Genomic DNA, 24,063 nt, shown 5'->3' with positions numbered 1-24,063 from the left:
AAAAACTCCATGGACCAGAATGCAACACGCAGCATTACGTCACTCCTCTCTGCACTGGCCGGCTGCCAGACCGCCTGAGACGGACAGCTGAGGACCCAAAAGACGGGGGATCCCGGCCCAACATTCCCGTTTACTGACCCAAATCTTGTCCTGTTTGCTTCGCGCAATGGCGAAGACGTACGATTACCTCTTCAAGTTGTTGCTTATCGGCGACAGCGGCGTGGGAAAGACGTGTCTGCTCTTTCGATTCAGCGAAGACTCCTTTAATACCACCTTCATATCCACCATAGGTGAGTAAACCGCAGTTGGCCGCCACTCATAATAATGCACGGACAGCAATAAATCCGACATAGGTTGTGTTATGTGTGTCCGCATGAGTGTGCATTCGGGTACGTTTTGCATAAAAAAAAAACAACGAGATTGTTTGCATGGGAAGAAGATAACGGGTGTGAGGTCCATTTTAATTCTCTCTCTCTCTCTCTCTCTCTCTCTCTCTTTCTCTCTCTCTATCTATCCAATTAGGTATTCAATTACTGCACATTTTTACTCGTTTTTTTTAAACAATTAAATGATTTAAATTAAATTAAATTAAACGATTCCGCTATTTGGCAGACTAAATTTATAACTAATCAACCAATTAATAAAAAAAAATCTAATGACTAAAATAATGTATTTTTGGCACCTTAATGCATAAAAGTAATGAATTATAGGCAGAACATTAGGCTGGGGGATAAGTCTCTGTTCATTTTAATGCAGGCATAGACTTCAAAATCAGAACAATCGAGCTGGACGGAAAGAGAGTCAAACTTCAAATTTGGTGAGTGTCATATAATTTTTAGTTTGACAAACTGGACGCAGATCTTTGCCAATTTGTATTCGTGGGATGCCCTCAGGGACACCGCAGGCCAGGAGCGCTTTCGAACCATCACGACAGCTTACTACCGAGGAGCCATGGTAAGTCGTCACTCACTGTGCTGGAATGTCGAGGAGCTGCACCAAGAAACAATGATTCGTCTTTGTCCACCTCTCAGGGAATCATGCTGGTCTACGACATCACCAACGAGAAGTCGTTTGAAAATATTAAGAACTGGATCAGGAATATTGAAGAGGTGAGCTGCGGATGGATTTGACTGGCCTACTTCATATTTTTACAAGAGTTTCTAGAAATATGGAAAATGGTACAAATGATTAACTCTCTTGAAGGACAGTGTGTATTTTGTAGCACCATCTAGTGGTGAACTACGGTAATAATAAAATTTAAAAACAATTTAAATATCCTCACAAAGGTCGCAAGGACTAACATTTAACTGATAGGAAATAAAATGTTCCATCACATCAACATACATTTTTAGAAGATATAATCCACCGCTTGTCTTCCTCTGCTCTCGCTCGCTTTTGCTAGCTTCTCCAGCTAGCCGCTCTTGTTAGCCGCTCCAAACAGTCCACACAATCGATACAATTCTTTAACCATCGATTGACTGATTATCCCTAATGTTACCTTGTGTCCATGGCAACGCTCACACTCTAATGCAGGGGTGGACGGACATTTAACAATAGCTGGTATATATATTTTGACTCATTCACTGCCATTGACAGCTATAGATGTTAAAAATTCATTTTAACTATTTTTATTAGTTTAACTTTTTTTCTCCATTTTTGTTAACAAGAGTATGAAAACGTAGATTTTTTTTGGTACATTTAGAACAGAAATAAAATGTGTGATTAATCGTGAGTTAACTAGTCATGCAGTTAATTACGATTATAAATTTTAATCGCCCGATGCCCCTAATTTTTAATAAGCTTTTCTTAAAAAATGTTTTTTTTAAATTTTTAATATATTTTTTAAAATTTTTTGTTTTAATTAGGGGCGTCAGGCGATTACAATTTCTTAAACGTAATTAATCGCATGACTTCACTAGTTAACTCAACCCTGAAGGCTTTGTTTCACTGACATGTCCCTCAACTGCCAGCACGCCACATCGGACGTGGAAAAGATGATCCTGGGTAACAAATGTGACATGAGTGACATGCGGCAGGTGTCCAAAGACAGGGGTGAAAAAGTGAGTGAGCCCACCCCCCTCCGCCAACAGCATCTTATTAAAACGTCTCATTCGAGGAACAAAAATGCATTCAGTATGCGTGGTAATCAATCACTGCCTTGTTGTTTTTCCTCTTTAGCTAGCTATTGATTATGGTGTCAAGTTCCTGGAAACAAGTGCAAAGACAAGTCTCAATGTAGAAGAGGTACATCAATCTTTGTGTCTTTGAGATTTCAAATGGGATTAAGTTGTTTTAAAATATGCTATATGCGTTGCTGCTTTGTGTGTGTGTGAAAGGAGCAGTTGCTAATTTCCATTAGCCTGCGTATGTTGGTACATGTTATATGTTAGCATTAAGCTAATTGACGTTCAGATGGGATTATATGGTTTAGTTGGAACATTTAGCTGTTAATGTTTTATTGCCTAGCTTTATGTGTTAGTTTTTGCAGTAAATTTAAGATGAGAGTGACAAATAGCTTGAAGATAGCACACGTTGCCTCTAATTTCAAGAACTATCCATTTTGTTTTGGCATGGTTGCTCAAAATCAGAGGTCAGCAACCTTTTTGAAGCTGCGAGCTACACAGCAAAATCGGCAATGTTGATCTCAACACCTACAGAGTTAAACTTTTTTTTTTAAAGTGTGCATATTGGTCCATACTAAACATAGTTAAAACAACACGTTTGAAAGTGTTAAATGCAGAATTACTCTATCAATTGGCAATCAACTGTAAAATAATACCTACTCTGCACACTATTTAACTCTGACAATGTTAAACTGACACTTCAGGAGCTAAAATAAACTCCCAAAACACTCCCGATTTTTGCTGTGTACGGTGTGTATTAATGCGGTACAAGCAGTATTCTCCGGAGTTTGTGAACTCGCAAATACCGCGAGAATTCATCTTGCTGTCAAGGTTACTGGAAATTGTTTATGGCAAATAACATGTATGAAATGCTTGTTTTGACCGCTAGATGGCAGAAGTTACAATTGATCGGTTTTGTTTGGTGGTGAGACGTGAAATCTTTTTTTCCTAATGTAACTGCTTTAATGATGTGACATTTCACATGTTTTGATTTGAATCAGGCATTTTATAACATAGGAAGAGACATCCTGCACAACCTGAGCTCAAAGACAGTAAGTATTTACAAGATTGCATGTCACATTAGTCCATATGAATGTGATTTATCTTTTGCTTAACAGCCTGACAGCCTTGCTGGAGGATCTGGAAAAGCAGTCAAGATCACCGAGAAGAAATCCAAGAGGATCAAATTCCTCAAGTGTTCGCTCATCTAGAGCGCGCCGGCACACGCCAGCATGACTTTGCTCTTTTTGAGGGGGCTCCTCGCTTCTCACTGTGACTTTGGAGGGGGGCTCCTCACCTTTGCAAGGGAGGAACTCGAGCCCCAACGTGAGCCGACGGGTTCCCGCACGAGGGCTCGTCCGATTGAAGACGCTTGACGCCAATCCGGGGCCTGAACCCGTGACGGTCGGCCACGGCTTGTTTGTAGCCGACGCCTCCGAGGAGTTTGTTTTCTGTTTCGCCGTGACCTCAGTTATTCAATTTAGCAAACCATAGTGTTCTTATACATGTACAATAACAAACGCCTCACTTTTTTCACTTTGTAGCACTACTTTTATACCTTGTGCCATATTGAACACGAGGATGCTGTGCGACATACATATCGAGTCCCGGCAATGATTGTATTTGTATGTATGTGTGTGTTAATTCATGTATATGGGTCATTTTTTAATATATATAATTTGATCAATAACGGTAAAGACAACTGTGGAAAAAAAAACATTTTCTTTTTCATGCTGCCTTTTTAGTGCTTGAAAAAAAATTCCAAAATAGAATTTTAGGCATAATAGTCACTGTTGTCTATTTATGTAAATACAATAACGGTAAAGACATGCTAAAGTTTCAACACTCACAAATTCATCCATTGTGTGAATGCAAAATGGCCGCCTCACAGATCCATCTGGTGGATTGCAACAATAATGACAGCTGAAGTGACAAAGACAGACTATTTGTAAAATCACCTATAAAAAAAAAAAGGATTAACACTAAGATGTGTTGTTTTTGTGGAAGAATCGCAAACAATAGAAACATTGTACATAATATACAAAAATGACTGGCATAAGAATACATTTGGGACATATAACAGTAGACATTTTGACAAATATTTTTTCTTAGAAACAATTATTTGAATTCAAACGACTAACAATAAAAAAAGGAAAATTGCATTTTCAAAATTAAATCAGTTGAGCACGTCTTTACCGTTATTATTCAAATGATATGCAAATGAGCCATATTCAGACTCAAAGGCATTAGAATAGTGTCCACGTGTTGCATAAAAAAAAGAAAAAAAGACGAGATGCAGTGAATCCATGTTGTAATGCCATTGTCAGTATTTGCATGAACGCTGTCGGAATATTAAGCACATTGTAAACTACCTGAAGAGAAGACAGTTCAGTCTGTATATGAAAATGATGAGTTCATGTCAAAAGTGCAATATGTGTTGACATTCAAAAGGTTTTCTTCACATTAAAAGACTGAGGAAAGCTCTTAAAAGTGCATTGTGTCGTTTAAAAAGGTCATATTAAAAGCGTTTTCTACATCGTACATGCTCCACCATTGCCCAGATGAGTACGAAGAGTCCTGACTGTTTTACTCTGACTTTTATCTTCCCTTTTACAGTAGAGTGTGCGGACCCTAACACTCCAGTTTTTTTGGGGAGTGAAGGGGCGGAGTTTTTCTTACCTCATTTGAAGTCATGTCTTCGTTTGTTAACTGTGGCTGTCGCTTTAAAATCGTGCACGTACTCGCACGCGCACCATGAACAATCCTGACACAGATGCTGCAGTTACAATTTGGGCCAGAGGTGGCAGTCGCGAGTAAAAAAAGTGACAAACTGCACAAAAATCCTATAATTTCACAACTTTATTTTCATTACATCATTTTCAAATATTAGGACTTTTCTCTATACATTAAAATGTTTATTCTCTCAGCTAGACATGTGCCAATATAGATCGTGACTATGATAATAGTGAGAAAAATGTTACGGTATTAAAATTGCAGCTCTAAAATGACTATTTTGACTTTTTTCCCCCCATTTCAATCGATTAAATTTTTTGCAACATAACTGCTTACCGAGGAGAAAAAAAGTCACACATATTGGTGTATTTGTTTTGGTTTTTTTGCAACTTCATTTTGTAACTCTTTTTAAAATTGGGATGTATTTTCCCTCATTACACACATTTATTCTCTCAAAATTGCAACTTTTCCACTCATATGTTAGATTTTTTTGTTCGATTTTTTTTCATCGTCAAGCGTGACAATTGTCCTCCTGAATGAAAATCCAGCATGAATCTTCTCAAATCACTTTTTGTATTTTATTTCTTGAGCTGCGCGTCATCGGCCGCCTTGCAAGCGTCCACGATGTCCCTCTCGCTGCTGGACGCCCTCTTGCAGACCGCCGCGCCTCTTGCCTTGCGATCCTTGGCGTTCCAACTCAGAGACCTGTGCGATGGCAGGAACCTATCGTCGGCGACGCTCAGATACTGAGCGCCGTCCGACATGTTTCTCTTCACCCTGGTTTTGATTTGCTCTTCTGTGAGCTCCGGCGGCGTTCCTTCGCTTTGACTCGGCGGACGCGCCCCGTCGTTTTCTTGCCGCTCGGCTGCGGCTGTGGTGCTCTGAAACTGCTGGATGGTCCTCCTGACCGTCGACACTTTGGGCATGTGACCGACCGGGCTCGGGTGCAGGGTGTACTCCAGGTCGGCGGGCCACTGGTTGGGCGCTTTGGCGGCCTGCTCCACGAAGGACGTGTAGTCTTCAGCGTCAAGCTCGTCGTCCGCCGCCTCGGCCGGACGGTAAATAATGCTGCTCATGGCCCTCCGCTTTGTAACAGGGGACGTTTGGCTCGGGTTCTCAGCGGGGACGCATCGCATTGATTTGGTCCTTTTTGGGGAGGAGGAAGCCGCCGCGGGAGGCAGTTGGGCTCTTTGGGCGGGCTCCTCGGGAGGGCTGATGATGATGGTGCTCATGCTCCGCCTTTTGGTCAGGGGAGATGTGGCGGGTTCGTCCGCCGGGTAGTGTCTCAGGGATTTGGCCCGTTTGGGCGAGGGGGACGGTTTGAGGCGGTTGGTGTCGGCGATTCGATCCAGCGGCTGGGAGCTTCCGAGCGCCTCCTTGCTCGATCCGGCGGACATCGGTTTGGGTTCACACGGCGATATGAGGATGTCCACGCAAGAGCTGGGCCGGCTCCGACTCAGACTTGCCACTTCTAAGCTGTGCGCGCCCTCCTTGACGTTCAGAGCGCACGTACTGGAAGCTTGACTCTTCTGTCTTTCCAGGCTACTTTTGGCCGGTTCCTCGGCGTCTTTCTGCTTAGTGGCGAACTCCTCCATGTCCATGTGGAAGCGGTAGAGGCTGTAACCGTCGGCGCTGTTGATGCTGCCCTGGCGGACCAAAGAGGAGGGGTCGCACACTGACGAATTGCGGGAATGAGTCCTGGTCAGCTCCAGGCGGTCCACCCCCGCCAGCTTCTCCAAGGCCAGCGCCATTCGACCGTGGATCTCCTCCAGTTGGGCCAGGCGCAGATCCACCGTTTGCAGGGAGGCCTTCATGGTGTTCTCCCTCTCGTTGACCTCCTCCAGACGCATGAACATGTTCTCAACTCTTGGGAGAGCAACAGATTATGCGACGTGGAAAAAGTTAGCATGCCATTTTCAAAGGTTCTCATTTGGGGGGGGGGGAGGAACTGCTTCACATTTGATTGGTCAGCATAGGCTTATTTTATTTATATAGTGTCTAGATAAATTGCGCACTTAACTCATTTGCTCCCAAAAACGTATAAATACGTCCTATTTTAAATGTTTTAAGTGTCCCAAAGACATATTTATAAGTATTTTTTTGTTTTTACGCTAGAGCATACAGAAGGCGTTGATGCAGCTTCTCAACTGCACAAAACGGTTGAAGCAATGGTAGTTATTACAAAAACGGCCAGCAGGGGGCAGCAGAGTATAAGAGATCAACCAGGGCCATGTTGCAAAAAGGCTCTTTTCCCCAGTGGTTTAAACAGAATAGTGAATAATGATGAAACTTGGCTATATTCTAATGCTAACTGCTGCAAAACGGAAACAGATAGAAATATACTTTTTTTCCTAATGAAAGAAGAGACTAATCTTTATTTTGGTAGGTTCCATGTTTTAATAGCAATAGAACACAACATTCTGTGGGCCTTGCAAAATCAGTCAAAATCCAGTAAAACAGCCGGGAGCAAAGGGGATTGCTTCAGTGAAAATGGCTAGGAGGGAATGAACTAAGAAGTCGTATAATTCTTTCCTGCAACAGATTTGTCACCAATATTGTTGTAATCTGATTTAGGATTTACACGTATGTGGTAGAATTTTGTCAAGCTGTTGTAGTTAACACTTAAAAACTGCAAGTCAGAGTTGGTTCACAACTGTAACAGAATTTTTTTTTTTTTTAAATGTTAAATTTATTGTTTGTGTTTGTGAAAAAGATGGGAATAGGACCTTGAAGAAAATCCTATATTAAATGGCAATAATGAGTAAAATTGTGATTATATCATTTTTCAAGATTGTTCTGCCAAGTGCAATTAAATACATAGTACGGTGTGACACCTAAATGAAATTCCATTAATCCATTCCAGATCCCCCCTGAATTTTTTTTTTTAGTTGAGTGTTATTAATAATAAATAAATAAATAAATAAATATATATATATATATATATATATATATATATATATATATATATATATATATAATTATTATTATTTTATTATTATTATTATTTTACTTGACCAAGCCAAACAACTCTGAACACATGTAACGGGAGCTGCCAAACGAAGACTCACCTTTCCGAGGTGACCTTGATGCGTTCGTCGCTCGAGGACTGCTGCTCGTCTTCCTTTTCCCGAAAGTATTCCTCCACACACTGTTCTTCAAACTCGTACAGGTTCTTCAGCTCCTCCGGATTCAGTCTTAGCTCTTTCATAAAAAAGAAGGAAAAAAAAGGTCAGTAGGATCATATTCATACGGTATTCCATTTCGACCGGAATTTATGTCAACATGCCTTCGAGCTCGCATTGCGAACAAACGTCAAAATGGCTGCTGCCAGAGATGGAGGAAAACGGGTGTATTTGTATCGTTAATTCTTGTTCCATCAAGATAATACTAATAAGGATGCTGTGGTATGACTAGTGGGGGCATATAGAAATTATTATTAAAAATTGGGGTGTCAGGCGATTCATTTTTTTTATTGTAATTAATCGCATGTCTTCAATAGTTAACTCGCGATTAATCGATCAAGTTATCATGTTTTTGTTTTTTTAGACAATAACAAGTGAAAGTAGTTAGGGTATATACATTTAATTAAGTCTATTTTATTAAAAAATGGATCAATCTAAAAATACCTTGACAGAAAATGGCACTGTCAGCCTCACAGGTAAGTCTGCATATTCATTTTTGCCTTTTAAACTACTCCTTGTTTTATTTATAACATGGCTCAAAGACCTTTGGAAAACAGCTAGTTGGCCACTCACGTCACGAGTAGCTAGCGACCGGCTAGCACTAGCACTTTGCACAATTTTTAAAATCATTTATACATTTTTGGGGGTTAAATTTGGACAACTAAAAAACAAAAAAATAAGAAATTTCAAAATTTCAAAGTCTTGTGTAACTGACAATATATTAATGTGTGTACTGACTGAGGCCGCGGTCCTTCTCGTCAAGTTCCCCATCTTGTTTCTTCCTGGCGCAGCGTCGAAAGAGCCGGCTGAAGAGGATGTACAGGTGGCTGAAGATGATGAGCGGCGGGGGCAGGATGGGCCGGTCGTGGAACGTCATGATCAGCTGATAGCGCTGAAACTTCCACACCTGGTTGGAGATGGACTTGACCTCGAAGAAGGTGTTGCTACGAAATGCACACCCATGAGTACGGCAACATTCTGTGGCACGTTATCTACTTGTCTGTTGCGGGAATCATTGCTATCTGTGTATTCATGGGTTTGTTAGTCACTTGATAAACATACACTATAACATCTGCCAAAACAATCAGCCAATTAGGCCAAATGGTCGGTTATTTTCCTTTTAAAACGTAATAATCGAAGAAAACCGAAATTACCGACGCTGTGCGAGTACCCTGAATGCATCGTTTTACTTGCGTATCATGATTAGCAACTAACAAATGTGTAGCGTATGGTATTCTTGTTATTCTTTTGTCCCCCAAGCGTCCTTTAAGCTGTTTAATGTCATCCCACTTGGAGTTAACTGTAAAACTAACCACACGACATTAAGAATAACATCCATTGTGTATTTAAATACAAAACATGCTTCGTTTTTAAAACATCGCTAGCATAGCACTAATGCTAACCGGAAGTTAGCATCAACTTCGGGAGTGTTTTTCCTTCAAAAAACGAATATTCACACACAAATGGTTTGGAAACTCATACCTACAAGTTAGATAAAACTACGCAAAGGCACAAATTCTTCCCAATGTGTGTGGGAAAACGAGTTATTTTAATAGAATTCAATCGTAACTTTTTTCTGTACTCACTTTAAGTGTGTACACCATGGATGCACGGCAACATACTGCCCCCAAGAGGCCAAAACGCACAGGAACAGTCAGTATTTGTACTGTTTTTTTCAGTTGTTATTGAGTATATTCTATTCGGTTATTTCACGTTCTTATTTTTATTTTTGTCATTGTCCTTTCAAGTATTATTATATTATATATTATATATTTAAAGTTGATATTTCAAGGATTTAAATCGGGCAGGGGGGATCATTTTATGCATTATATAGGCATCGGCCTCAAAAAATGCATTATCGGGCAGGCCCTACACTATACATATATATTAGTGTCAATAATTGTGTATTTACTTGAAGACAGCGATGAGCAGGTTGACCAGGAGAATATTGGCCACGAGAAGGTAGCAGGCCATGATGGCAGGTGTGAGCCAAGCGCCGGGGATGCACGGAGGCAACTTCTTGCCGTCTTCATCGTACAAATGTTCGCCACATGGAGCTGTGGGGGCAAATCGGCGGTACAGTTATTATTAGCGGTCTTATTAGGGTTGATTTGACTTTGCTTGGAAGACTACTCACGATTGATTTCCATTGCGTAGACTTAAAAAAAATAAGCAAACAAACACAGGGAAGGCGTTAAATAAAATCAATCAATAATAGTAATTTTCACATCATCCTTCTGTCATGATCAAGCTGGTGACCAAGCAAGAGTGGGCTGGTCTCAAACTTTGCAGTACACCATCATTATAAGAATGCTTTAAACATATATATATAATTTCATCAATGGCTTTCTTCACCCTGACAGAGGAGGCATGAACAAAAAAAAAAACTTGAGGCAGATGATCATATTTGTGAAATGACATTTTTATTATGAATTCCCATTCACTTAAAAATTTGAATATCATGAAAGACTTCATTTATTTTGTATTTAACTCATTCACTCCCAGCTATTTTCACTGAAGCAACACCCTTCGCTCCCGGCTGTTTTACTGGATTTCTACTGATTTTGCAAGTCCCACAGAATATTCTGTTCTATTGCTATGAATACATGGAACGTACCAAAAGAAAGACGAGAGTCTTTTTATTAGTATCTATTTCCATTTTGCAGCATTTAGCATTAGAATATAGCTAAGTTTCATCATTATTCACAAATCTGTTGAAAACACTGTCAAAAAGAGCGTGTTGCAAAATGGCCCTGGTTGATCTCTTGTACTCTGCTGCCATCTGCTGGCCGTTTTTTAATAACTACCATTGCTTTAAGCATTCTCTTCTGTTTAGAGTCTTCTGTACGCTCTAGCATAACATTTAAAAAAAATACGTCTTTGGGAGCATGGTAATATTTATAGTAGAACATATGTATACGTTTTTTTTGGGAGCAAATGAGTTAAGTAGCTCAGTTCAAGAACTGAAACTCATACCTATGTTATAGATGTTGATTCAATACACACAGTTCATGATTTTATCAGGAGAATATTTCCAGCTAACAAATGACCAAAATCCACTGCCCTGACAAGTTGGAATATAACACAATAAACAATCAAAATGATGCTTACTAAAGAAAGTCAAGGTTCATTAATCGACTAGTTTGTTATGACCGTCACTAGAAGACACACACAACTTGCAATTAGGATCATTTGTTGCCGCTTTGATGTAAATAAGCATAAAAACAAGCTGTCAAAAAAAGGCATGGATGACACTACTCGCTGGCCATAACTGTTCAATCTAATGAGATCCAATACAAAAACTGAATTAAAAACACATCTGCCTATTTTCATCCATCCATTTTCTAGTGTTATTGGCAGAAAATTGTTATTTGTATTTTGGGTATTTTTGCTTGACTAGGTCGCATGCAGGGCTGGACTGACACAAAAAAAAAATCGGCCTTGGCATTTTGACGTGACGACTCTTTAACTATCATTTTGAGCCCTCTATTTCATGACTATAATTTCTTTCCCCCATTAACTCAATCACTGCCGTTACCGGCTATAGACGTCAAAAATTCATTTGAACGATTTCTATTTAACATTTTTTTCCACTTTTGTTAACAAGAATATGAAAACGTAGAAAAAAAATATTGTACATTTAGAACAGATATACCATTTGTGATTAATCGTGAGTTAACTAGTGAAGTCATGCGATTAATTACAAAAAAATTTAATCGCCTGACGCTCCTAATTCTTAATAATCTTTTCCTTTTTCTTTAAAATAAATAAATAAATAAATAAATAAATAAATAATCTTTTTTTTTTTAATAAAAAAAATATTATTAAAAATTAGGGGCGTCAGGCAATAAATTTTTTAAAACCATAATTAATCGCATGACTTCACTAGTTAACTCACGATTAATCATTATATCTGTTCTAAATGTACAATAAAAAAATTCTAGGTTTTCATACTCTTGTTAACAAAAGTGGGAAAAACTACTAGAAATAGTTCAAATGAATTTTTGACGTCTATAGCCGTCAATGGCAGTGAATGAGTTAATTTAAAAAAATGTGTTGACACTGATGTTTATTGGTGTTTCAGTTTGCTATCTATATTCAAAATGGATTAACAGACCGGTCCCTCTAAATTGTGGGCCAGTATCTTGGGGCAAAATGTAAGAAAAATAATAATTAAAAAGAACTGCATCGGGCCCACCGGGCATCTGCCCTGTATGCCAGATGGCCAGTCCAGCCCTGGTCGCCGGTGTACCTAATGTTGTGGCCAGTGAGTGTGCATTTTCCAATATTGTGCGCGAAGCATCACATCATTCGCATGAAATTTGTGATCATCTGCCCAGAATCAGGAAACAGAATCTTACTATGAATTCTAGTCTTACGGTCTATCGAGTCGGCAAAAACCTCTCCATAGATCATCCAGTAGGGCATATAGAAAATGTTCCTAGCCAGGCGCCATGTCGGCTCCTCGTCGGGGTGCAGGATGGCTTGGCGGGCCACCCCGAAGCTCATCAGCACCACCAGCATGATGACCACAAAGTACATCATATCGATCATCTAAAAAAATAAAACATAAAAAAAAATTACAAACGCAACGTGGTCAAAACGGAGTGACTAACGCCGTGTTGTTGGGACGTACCATCTTTCCGATCATCATCACGTAGGGCCCCAGGTATTTGTTGACTCCGAAGATGTCCAGGACGCGGATGTACCAGAAGATGATGTCAATGCAGTAGATGACTCTGCCGTAGCCCATGTAGGGCTCGTGCTGCAGCCTCAACATGAGGCCCAGGAGGAAGGTGGAGATGGCCACCAGATCGGTGATGTTCCAGTACTCCTCCATCCACACGCTGATCTTCTGTTTCAGCTTGCCGGGCTCTGACATCAAAATCTGCACAGGAAAGGACATCGCCATTTTTGTAGTAATGAATTACATTTTTCAGTAGCCATTTTGGTACCCTAAGCATAAATGCTTTGTGGTGCCCCACCCACCACTGACAGAAATGAACAATATCTGAGTATTTGTCAGTTTTCCTTTTTTAAAAACAAATTTTTTTTTTTAACAAAATATCTTGTTAATAATAATGTTTAAAAAACTTTCACAATAAAGAGACCTACTGAAAGTCATTAGTAGTCCCTCACTCTATTATTTTGTGTGACTAAAGGAGAGAAGAACACAAGAATAAGATTATGATGGAACATTTGATCACATTTCATTAATTTGAGCATTTCATTCTTGGCCATTGTCTTCTTTGTTTCTCAAATTAATGCGCTATATGAGTATAATAATAATCATCAAAATAAAGAATAAACCTGTATCTGTAATATATAATTCACCACAAAAACTCTGGAGATCCTTTGAATAAGTTCCCTGTAATACTATTTTTGTTCTGCTGCTCATTATAAAAGAACAAAAAAAAAAGAAGCAAAATTGAACTTTTTTTCTTTTAGTTAAAGGAAAGTGTCTATTCTTCCATTTGGTAGCTTCAGTGTGTATAATTAGTGAAGGGCGATTACCTACATATTATTGAAAAATTATGATAGAGATAAAATTGAGAGAATATGCTGTAAAATCAAATATGAATAGCCAATGTGATCCAAGTCTAAAATCATTGTATTTATGTATCAACATTCTAAAATGTGAGGAACACTACAGTTTCTATTCAAATTAGAAAAAAAGAAAAATTGTATCCAGAAGAAGTCATCATTGCCAAGTCGCCAAGTTATAAATCTCCCAGACTTAACTCATTCACTGCCATTGACGGCTATAAACATCAAAAATTCATTTGAACTATTTCTATTAGTTTAACATTTTCTTCCACTTTTGTTAACAAGAGTATGAAAACCAAGAATTTTCTTTATTATTGTACATTTAGAACAGATATAAAATGTGTGATTAATCGTGAGTTAACTAGTGAAGTCGTGCGATTAATTACAATAAAAAAAATTAATCACCTGATGAGATGATTATCAAAAATTAGGGGCGTCAGGCGATTAAAATTTGTAATCGTAATTAATCGCATGACTTCAATAGTTAACTCACAATTAATCACACATTTTATATCTGTTCTAAATGTACAATAAAAAAAACCTCTAGGTTTTCATACTCAAAAAAAAAAAGTTAAACTAATAGAAATGGGTCAAATGAAATTTTTTGACGTTTATAATCGTCAATGGCAGTGAATGAATTAATTGCAAGCTTATCAGTGGCTCAAATATTTTAATTGAGCGATAGTTTAAGACGGCACTGGGGACATACTACCACTCAATCGGGTTTACCTGTCTGACTTTTTCACTGCCGAGTGTAAGGATGTAAGCAATGACGGTCCACTCTTGTAGGGATGGCCATCGTTCCATCTTCACCAGGATGATGTAGTTGTATAACATCAGGTAGGCCAGATAGCATATCTATAAAAGGAATAGCACATTAGAAAGTTTGAAGTTTTTAGTTTTTTTTTAACTTCATCAACTAATACTCTGGCCCATCGTTAAATTGTAAATTGTATTTTTTTTTCCAGCACCGATGAAAACTTACTGTGTTGAACCAAAATTTGGTGAAGGGCGCGTCATAAAACTCAAATAATCTTTTGCCAATGGGGATTTTGCGGACGTTGGCGCTGCCTTCCTCTTCGTCTCCCTTCCGGGAAGTAGCATCATTGGGGTCCTGGAATGCACAGTAGCGGGACATTTGACACTTGAGGGGTGTTACATTCACACAGAAAGAGGCTATTTGCCCGTTAACGTACAATCAAAACTACCCCTAAATGTAAAATCATGCTTTTTTTTCTTTTTCTTACAGTGTAGAAAATCACTTCAGACCTATGATACAGAATAGCTTGAGAACTGGACAAATGAATCCAATGGAAAGGAAATAAAATGAAAATAAAACAAAAATAAAATATACAATTAGTAAAAAAGTTTATTGAAAGAAAAAAAAACAGACAGCAGAAAGAATGATGGTTTGTAGCTTGCAAGGTTATTTTAGTTAACGAAAAAAACTAAAATAAAAAAAAAAAATTTTGTTAACGAAATAAAAACCAAAATACTTGTCAAAAAACAAAAACTAACTGAAACTACATTTGATGTTTACAAAACGAACTATAATTACTGCATAACAAAAATGTCCTTCGTTTTAGTCTTTGGTACCGTTATTAATTTAATGCATGAGCCTTTGGAGATGATTTTAAATGTGATTTTAAGTATATTTATTTCAATATTAACCGGAATAAGGACGTTGGAAAGTGTGTCATCTAGCAGCAGCCGACTAGGTAAGAAATGTGTTACTTTTTTTTTTTTTTACCATGTAGTTTATTAAATATTGTGCGCAAGTAATACACTTAAAAAAAACTTTTTTTTTTTTTTTTTTAAATAACTAAAACTAATAAAAACGAATAGAACCACACAGAAAACTAATAAAAACTAACTACTTAAAAAAAAAAAAAAAATTCCAAAACAAATAATCCTAGTACCTTGCTTGATTTTGTGTCGTCACCTTTCTCTTTTCCCTCTTCTTTGCCTCCAGGCACAGCATAAGACGCGTCATCCCCGAGACGGAAATCCAGCAGAAGAATCAGCGGAGGAAAAATGATCCCCAAAATGACCTAATGATAAAAAATAAAAATAAAACAACATGAATGAGTGTTTATTATAACTGCATGTGTCATTTGTTAAGATATTGACCTTGAGCCCCGGGTTCTTGCCGATCCTCAGGCAGCCCATCCACATGTCGGTGAGCAACATCTGGCTGCACGTGTGGGCGATGAAGTCTCGCTGCTTGGCGGCCACGGCCAACTTGAGACAGGTGGAGTTGCTCCAGTTGACCAGCTCGTACGTCAACAGCTTCATGGCGACCTGCTCGTCGTGCTTGTACGACTGGTCCAGCAGCTCGTAGGCCAGCTGGCCAAACTCTCTACACCGCAGAACCACATGATCAACATCGGAAGGAATACATTCATTCTTTTCCGTCATCATTAGGGTGGCGGTTGGATGAGATGGCGCTGGGATTTTATTATGGCCTCTTGTTGGTTTGTTCATGGAATGACAGATTTGAAATAAATGCGGGGCTGAAGCGGTCGTAAGTTTTCTGCTAATTACATGACATGATGGGCTTTTCTGATTTGCTTTGTTTACGTTCTGACCCGCTCAATAAAAGCTTTTTTTTTTGAGGTATTAACCCTATGAAGCCAAACGTATCATTTGGAGCCCTCTATTTCATGACTATAATATTTTTTCCCCATTAACTCATTCACTGCAATTGACGGCTATAGACGTCAAAAATTTATTTTAACAATTTTTATTAGTTTAACATTTTTTTCCCACGAGTATGAAAACCTATAATTTTTTTATTGTGCATTTAGAACAGATATAAAATTTGTGATTAATAGTGAGTTAACTAGTGAAGTCATGCGATTAATTATATATATATTATTATTCATTATTATTCATATATAGCCGTACTGTTTGGGTTCAAATAGTTGTTGCTTAAAGGGTTATAACTACAGCAATAGTGTTGCTAGTTTCGTTAACCTGTCTATTACGTTTTTTTTGTGTGTGTGTTAGCATTGCGCTAGCACCTTTAGTAAATTTGATGCTAGTTTTGTTAGCCTGTATATTATGTTTTTTTTGTGTGTGTTAGCATTGCGCTAGTGCCTTTAGAAAATTTGATGCTAGTTTCGTTAGCCTGTCGATTATGTTTCGTTTTTGTGTGTTAGCATTGCGCTAGCGCCTTTTGTAAATTTGATGCTAGTTTCATTAGCCTGTCTATTATGTTTCGTTTTCTTTGTGTTAGCATTGCGCTAGCGCCTTTAGTAAATTTGATGCTAGTTTCGTTAGCTTGTCTATTATGTGTTTTTTTTGTGTTAGCATTGCGTTAGTGCCTTTAGTAAATTTGATGCTAGTTTCGTTAGCCTGTCTATTATGTTTTGTTTTTTTGTGTTAGCATTGCGCTAGTGCCTTTAGTAAATTTGATGCTAGTTTCGTTAGCCTGTCTATTACGTTTCGTTTTTTTTGTGTTAGCATTGCGCTAGCGCCTTTAGTAAATTTGATGCTAGTTTCGTTAGCCTGTCTATTATGTGTTTTTTTTGTGTTAGCATTGCGCTAGCGCCTTTTGTAAATTTGATGCTAGTTTCATTAGCCTGTCTATTATGTTTTTTTTGTGTTAGCATTGCGTTAGTGCCTTTAGTAAATTTGATGCTAGTTTCGTTAGCCTGTCTATTATGTGTTTTTTTTTTTGTGTTAGCATTGCGCTAGCGCCTTTAGTTAATTTGATGCTAGTTTCGTTAGCCTGTCTATTATGTTTTGTTTTTTTGTGTTAGCATTGCGCTAGCGCCTTTAGTAAATTATGTACTTTGAAAGAATGGGCATTTTTTGTTTTGTTTTTTTGTTTTAACTTGAACTGGCAATACAAAAAACACACAAATAAGAAGCCCATTTGAACAAATAAAAACAAATCAGCACACTAACTTTGAGTTGTTCTCCAGGTCTTGGGAGATGTCGTCCACGAGCTCGCTCTCGGAGCACTCGTGGGCCATGGCCTTGAAGAGTTTGCAGGCCACCAGCGCCTTGGCCATGGCCTCTTCGCCACGCTGCCACAGGAAGAGCGACATCTTCTGCCGCTTCATTAGCACTGCCCACAGCATCAACTCGTGGAAGGGATACTTGAAGCGACACACCTCCGGGTCGTCCACGTCAATGTCCACCTCTTCCTCCTTTTTCTTTTTCGCCTTTTTCTTGCCTTTGGGTCGAGGTTCGTCATCCTGCCGAGCAACAAAATGAAAGACGTGTTCAGATATTCCCTTTTTGATTTGATGACATCTGCGTTGTTTGATCGTTAGATGCCTCACCTCCATCCCGAGGAGCTTGAGGGCTTTTGGCTGAGAATGCAGGAGAGCACATGGACATTAAGTTTCAAACGGACAAATCACACAAAGCCATTTTTTAAATTCATGACGCCAACGCGCACCCTTTTAAGTCCATACAGAGTATTGTAGAGGTTGCGGAAAGCCTTCCTGGTGTATTTACTCCTGTAAGCGCCACCCATGAGGTACTCCAGCACCAAACCGATGTCGATCAAGGTGATCTGATAATCTGGGGGAAGGTTTCCCTGCAGAGACATCGACAAGAGCAGGTGAATTAAAAAAAACAATCAAACTTAATAATAAGATAAAAATATCCAGCAAAGGGGTTTATCACCTTTTTGACATCCCTAACTACAGCATGCAGAGTATTTGCAGGCCCAAGTTTCTATTAGAAGAAAAAAAAGTTGGTGTTGGTGAAGGACTCTGGTGACCGGTATGGGATTTTTTAATAGGTTTTAGGTGAACTAATGAATACACACTCATCAACATAAAAAAAAATTATAATAAAAATAAATAAATAAATAAATAAAAAGAGAGCAATGATGATGACATGTCAAATCGGTAAAATTACTGAATGAACAATACTGAGCTACTGAGTCAAAATTAGCCACTGGCCTATTTATTAGGTACTGTGTACCTGCCACACCACCTTCTATTATTATCCCATGCAAACTATAACCTCAATTAAAAAAAAAAGTGCTTATCTGAGCTCCTAACGCTTTTGTCAACGATCGTATCAAACGCCTCACCGTATTATACAACTCCTCCAGTCTTGGAATGGTGAGAAAGTGGTGAATGTTGACACCATTCTCCAGAAGCAGCTTGACAAAGTCCACCCTGTCCAGCACCAGAGCATCCATCATGCCTTGTTCCAAAGAATTTACCTGAACAAAAAATAAAATAATAATAGCAATAATAATAATAATATGATTTATTATTTTTTTTTTAAAGTCCAGTTTTACCCAACGAATGAGCTCCAACTTGCGTGGATCTGTTTCCTCCGGAGGTTCGGGTTTCGCTTTCCCTTTACCCTTTCCCTTCTTGCCCCTGTTTTTGTTGCGAGGGGCATTGGCGGGACTCTTCTGCTTCTCTTGGGTGGGGCTCAACGCGGCTGTCGTGTTAGCGATGGCGCCGGCGGGCTGACCAGACAAGAAAGACAAAAACAAAAAAAGATATCAGATGACAAACTAGTAGTTTATTATTTTTGATCTGCCCGTGTAGATTGATATTTATTTTTATTATTTGTAATTTGCGAAACCAAACTCTTTATCTCTTTCTGTCAATTGATTGCTTGAATATTAGCACCTGTGAAAATTGCATTTGCAGTAAGTAAACATAAACCCTCCCCACCCTCTTTCGTTAATATGTGTGTTTGTGTGTGATATGCAACGAACATTGTTATAAAAGTAATGAAAGATACTCATTACCTAAGTACTTAAGTAACTGAATTAGTAATTAAATTACTTCATAATAGAAATAACTTATTTTTTTAATATGAAATCATTAAAAAATATATTTTTTATTATTGCTTTATAATTTTATATATTTATATTGTTACTATAGTAATATATTATATATTTTTTTATATAAGTTCAAATTATGTCAAGGCTATATAGTGTTTAGAAATAACAATTTTTCAAATGTGAAATCATTAAAAAATATTTTTTATTATTGCTTTATAATTTTATATTATATTTATATTATTACTATATTAATATATTATATTTTTTCATATAAGAAGTTCAAATTATGTCAAGGCTATATAGTGTTTTTAGTGTTTTTTTTGGCGATTATTTGTCACACAAATGTCTTACTCCATAATTAGATGTTTTATGTACACACAAGTGTATATATTATGTTCATACATATACTTTTTTCCTATAAAAAAATCTCTCTCTCTCTATATATATATATATATTTAAAGACCTATATATTATCCCAATATAGTACATTTCCTTGAATTTGCATGAAAATGACAACTTTCTATTCCTCTATTGCAAAACGGCCACTAGAGGCCACTAGAGGACGACCGGTATTAACCACTGTTGCGATTACCAATACCGTAAAATAAAGCTGGTACAGGCACCGCCCATCCCTAACATATTAAAATAACGTCCCACATTCGTTGTCTATACTTTCAATTTGCAATGCATTACGCGTAATGACGACTTGACCCTTATTGTGGGCCGTGCGCCACTCACAGGTAAATTATGCCCGTAGACAAAGATGTGATTGCGAGCGATGTCCACACGGTTCCAGGCCAGAGCCAAACTGAGCTGGTCGGCCGCTGAAGCATTCGTGCCTGCATGATGGGACACAAACAAAATATAGACAAGACGCCGGGAAAGGCAAGGCAACGTGTGGCGTGCCGTCCGCAAGACTCTGCGTTGATATTTTGCTGGTGGTACCTTTTAACAAAGCGGTAAGAATGGCCATTTCTATATCTTGTTGACCCTCGGAACCCATTCGAAAAACTGTGATCTATTTGTGGAAAAGAAGCAAAGAACATTTGGGAGAGAAAAAAGGTGGACGCTGAGAGGGATGTTGGACGTAATGACTTGATGACATTAAAATGAATGGAATTAGGGTTGCAAAGTGGTGGAACGTTTACAGAAACTTTCACTTGGGAATTTATATATGGTAGTGACACACTTTCAACTTTAGTAAGAATATCCAGTTGAGATGATAACCCGGAACCTCGTGACTGTGAGGCACTTACTAACCAGTACTGTACTCAATAGTTTTTTTTCAAGGCGGCCACAGATGCCGATTATTAGTCAAGGAGGCCGATAACCGATATTTGAAGCCGATATTCATTTTCAGTAAAAACAATTTTTTAAAAGGTGGTGGGGAGGTAAACATTTTTTAAATACAAATGCCAATCTTGACTTGGTTGTAAAGTCTTAAAGCATGTTTATTGAACAATTTTGCAGACTTTTCAAAATGTTTATATATATATATATTTTTTTTATCTTGGACAATTGACATCCTTTTAAATTTTGAACAAAATGTTCAGGGAGCTCCCAAGGTTATCAGTACGTCATAAGGTAAATGGAAATTTAAGAAAGTAAATACCATAGCTCTCGTCTCTATAGTTTTCTAGTAAATATTTTTTTCCTAAAATTAAAAAATACCTCAAATCTTATACTTTCACATTTCTTTGTTTTATTAATGTTGAACAAAAACAAATGGTTCCGAAGGTTCCAAAGGTCAGTAGCACCTCTTATAAAGTTATCTGAAAATTTCAAGAAATGACTCCGAGATTAAAATGGGTTTTAGATTTACCTTATATCGGCCGTCAGATTTTTTTTTTCTTTAAAGGTTGATACCAAAAATGCCCACTATTGGTCTATCCCTAATTTGCAATCATTTTTGTCACAGCAAAATCTCTGAGTGAATTCTTAGTTATGGTTCTTATAACAAAATATCAAATTATTATGGGTGTGCCAAAAAATCGATTCGCAAAAGAATCGCGATTCTCATTTAGTACAATTCAGAATCGATTTTAAATGTCCCCAAATCCATTTTATTTAAATTATTTTATACTGTCTTCCCTGTTTGTGTGTGCCTTTATTGGGAGCGCTGTTCATGTTGTACCCGATTTGCCCACTTAGGGGCAGTGTGGTTCCACGCGGTCTGATAGTTGTAGCCACATTAGAGAGAAGGAAAAAGTCACGATCAAGTTATTCCAATAAAAGGTGTTTTTTTTGCAGCGTGGAGACGTTCTTCTGAGTGATAAGAGCGCCGCGAGTAGCGCACTGATTAACATTAGTGAGTCAGACTGGAGTAGATCATTACGATTCCTTGAACATCTATGAATTGAAGCAAAAATCATTGTCAATCAAATCGTTTTGAATCAAAAATCTTTCTTAATCGAAAATCGATTCGGAATCGAATTGCACACCCAAAAATCTGAATCGAATCGTGAGACATTCAAAGATTCCCACCCCTACTAATTATGTCTGAAACTTTGGAACAATACTGTGGTATTTTTTCTGAATTTTGCAACCCCTAAACGGAACACACGTAAACAAGCACATGTGAAGGTTGACTTGTGATAACCTGCACTTGACCTTTGCCGTGCAAGTAGCCCATTTCGACAAAAGACTTGGACTCGGTGGCATCACATGAATACGGACTGATGGGATTAGGCCGGCATGACATCATTGCCATCGAGATCTAAAATGCAAATTTGGTGAAAGTTGCTTTGTGTGCCATCACTGAACATTTTTTATTTTTTTTTGCCAGCTGCTCACTAGGGATGCATTTAGGATGAAGAGATTACGCAACAGCTCCAGACAGATTCACCTGTAGGTCATGAGAGCATACATTTCAAAGTTGTCACTGTCTGGATCGCAGGACATAAAACATTACGGGGGGGGGGGCGGGAGAGCTTGCTGATGATTTATGAAAAAAAAAAAGGCAGTTGAAGTTGCTTATGTGGGCGCGTGAGAGCATTAGGTGGTCTAATACGTGAGAGTTAGAGGACGGCGATAGCACTCTGGTTTGAGTGGAACCAGACTACGGATTATGGAGACGGATCTTCCATCTGTGTTGTGTAGTGCATGCTTACTGCAACTGGATCTTTTGCCATTCAAATGTTATGGAGCTTGCAGATTAAACTAATCACACCGCTTTATTCCAAGTGATGCCCGCGCTTCATTGATTCAACAAGCGGGGACACTTTGGTAGAACACTTTTTGGGATTAAAGCGTTCTCTTAGCACTTTGTGCACAACTTTGACACTGAGGGTCGCCACTTTGCAACCTTTTGGCCTGATGCATGAGGATGATGCGGATTATTCCACACGGCGGGCATGAGCACGGCGAGGAGGAGAAATGACAAGCAGGTGGTGGGGATTATGTGGATTCAATATGTTAATTGCAAAAACGCACACGAGCGGATGAATGAGCATGGAGACCAAATGCTTGCCGTATATTTTTATTTTTTATTTTTTATATAACCTTACTCACCAGTTCCCTTTTCTTCATGCACTCCATCACCATGAGCAGGATTTGCTGCGATTGGCTCTTGCTGTAGTTGAAGGTCTTCTGAATGGTCACCAGGAGTTGGTCTCGCACGTCGTCGTTGACAAGCCTGGAGGAGGAGAGCCATGTTTTTACCTTTCGGCCCCCCCATGTCGTTTTTATGCAGCTGGTGAAAGCTTGCCACGGGTTTCTCTTGATGTCCTTCGAAAACTGTGATATTTGCATTTCCCGAATTTCCTCAATAGTTCCTCAAAGTGTGATTGCATTTTCCTAAAAATAAAAGGTTTAGGCTATTTATGTTTCATTTCAATTTTCATGAAAGCTGTCCCAGTTTTTTAGGGTGTCCATACTATGGTCTGGGGGGGGGGGGGGGGGGGGCATCTTTGGCCCTCCTTCCATTAATTATTAATTAACAATTGGCCATGCGGTTTACATGTACTACTACCATCATTTAATATTTATATTAGGCCTATTAACAGTGATAAAATTTTTATATATAGAGCTTTTCTACATTTACGAAAATAGACAAACTGAAGAACAAAAGTTCTTTTCATAATGCCACAATGAATAAAGATAATTCAGCTACAGCAGCAAATCGCAGGAATTGCGATTATTTGCTCCAAATCAAGGTCATTTTAGTACAGATTGCTCTTGAATTTAGTTCTGGAAGTGGAAACAATAATAAAAAATAATAATTAAAAAAACCTGTACGTTTTGCTTTTTAGATAAAAAACAAAAAACTTCCCACGTCACAATTTGTTAATTTTCCTATTTTTCACAAATCTATACTATTGGTGAGTGCACATGTGGGTGTTATTTTAAGAAATGATTGACCAATCCAAAGAGCTGAAAATGACGTAATGTTACAGTTGAGCAAACATGTCATTTTTGGGGTCACCTTAACACATTCCCTCATAGCCATTTTGACTGAAGCAACCCCCTTCGCTCCCAGCTGTTTTACTGGATTTTGACAAATTTTGCAAGGCCCACAGAATATTGTCTTCTATTGCTATAAAAACATGCATCCTACCAAAAGAAAGATTAGTCCATTCTTTCATCAGGAAAAAAAAAAGTACATTTGTATCTGTTTCTGTTATGCATCAGTTAGCATTCAAATATAGCTAAGTTTCATAATTATTCACACTGTGGGGGGGTAAAGCTTTTTGCAACATGGCCCTGGTTG

General features: G+C 38.3%; 2 protein-coding genes across 11 annotated transcripts in view; one reads left to right on the top strand and one right to left on the bottom strand.

Annotated features, from left to right (window-relative positions):
* The first annotated feature begins 26 nt into the window (after positions 1 to 26).
* On the top strand, positions 27 to 4,616 carry LOC144053082 (ras-related protein Rab-8B). The gene is made up of 8 exons (XM_077567118.1): positions 27 to 290; positions 757 to 817; positions 894 to 954; positions 1,032 to 1,109; positions 1,971 to 2,060; positions 2,179 to 2,244; positions 3,125 to 3,175; positions 3,242 to 4,616. The coding sequence occupies exons 1-8, from the start codon at positions 167 to 169 to the stop codon at positions 3,332 to 3,334; spliced, it is 624 nt and encodes a 207-aa protein (XP_077423244.1). The 5' UTR covers positions 27 to 166; the 3' UTR covers positions 3,335 to 4,616.
* Positions 4,617 to 4,964: 348 nt separating this feature from the next.
* The window catches only part of trpm1b (transient receptor potential cation channel, subfamily M, member 1b), a 43,476-nt gene continuing 24,377 nt past the window's right edge, over positions 4,965 to 24,063 (bottom strand). For 4 of the 10 annotated variants that reach the window (XM_077567242.1, XM_077567243.1, XM_077567241.1 and 1 more), the window contains 20 exons: positions 22,866 to 22,989; positions 20,301 to 20,373; positions 20,094 to 20,194; positions 18,855 to 19,031; positions 18,642 to 18,776; positions 18,227 to 18,277; positions 17,997 to 18,137; positions 17,878 to 17,907; positions 17,498 to 17,790; positions 15,716 to 15,944; positions 15,505 to 15,636; positions 14,571 to 14,699; positions 14,315 to 14,443; positions 12,675 to 12,926; positions 12,400 to 12,592; positions 10,176 to 10,196; positions 9,951 to 10,095; positions 8,777 to 8,982; positions 7,925 to 8,057; positions 4,965 to 6,722 (listed from right to left, as the gene is read on the bottom strand). In XM_077567242.1, coding sequence (XP_077423368.1) covers positions 5,435 to 6,722; positions 7,925 to 8,057; positions 8,777 to 8,982; positions 9,951 to 10,095; positions 10,176 to 10,196; positions 12,400 to 12,592; positions 12,675 to 12,926; positions 14,315 to 14,443; positions 14,571 to 14,699; positions 15,505 to 15,636; positions 15,716 to 15,944; positions 17,498 to 17,790; positions 17,878 to 17,907; positions 17,997 to 18,137; positions 18,227 to 18,277; positions 18,642 to 18,776; positions 18,855 to 19,031; positions 20,094 to 20,194; positions 20,301 to 20,373; positions 22,866 to 22,989 — 3,982 coding nt within the window. In that variant the 3' untranslated portion in view covers positions 4,965 to 5,434. Of the gene's footprint in view, positions 6,723 to 7,924; positions 8,058 to 8,776; positions 8,983 to 9,950; positions 10,096 to 10,175; positions 10,197 to 12,399; positions 12,593 to 12,674; positions 12,927 to 14,314; positions 14,444 to 14,570; positions 14,700 to 15,504; positions 15,637 to 15,715; positions 15,945 to 17,497; positions 17,791 to 17,877; positions 17,908 to 17,996; positions 18,138 to 18,226; positions 18,278 to 18,641; positions 18,777 to 18,854; positions 19,032 to 20,093; positions 20,195 to 20,300; positions 20,374 to 22,865; positions 23,151 to 24,063 lie in introns of those variants that run through there. The other 6 variants (XM_077567244.1, XM_077567239.1, XM_077567246.1 and 3 more) reach the window with 5 other exon arrangements.

The sequence above is a fragment of the Vanacampus margaritifer genome, chromosome 6 (assembly GCF_051991255.1).
Source record: "Vanacampus margaritifer isolate UIUO_Vmar chromosome 6, RoL_Vmar_1.0, whole genome shotgun sequence".
Lineage (NCBI taxonomy): Eukaryota > Metazoa > Chordata > Actinopteri > Syngnathiformes > Syngnathidae > Vanacampus > Vanacampus margaritifer.
Note: the sequence above shows the minus strand (reverse complement) of the source record. Positions and strands in the feature narration are given on the sequence as shown.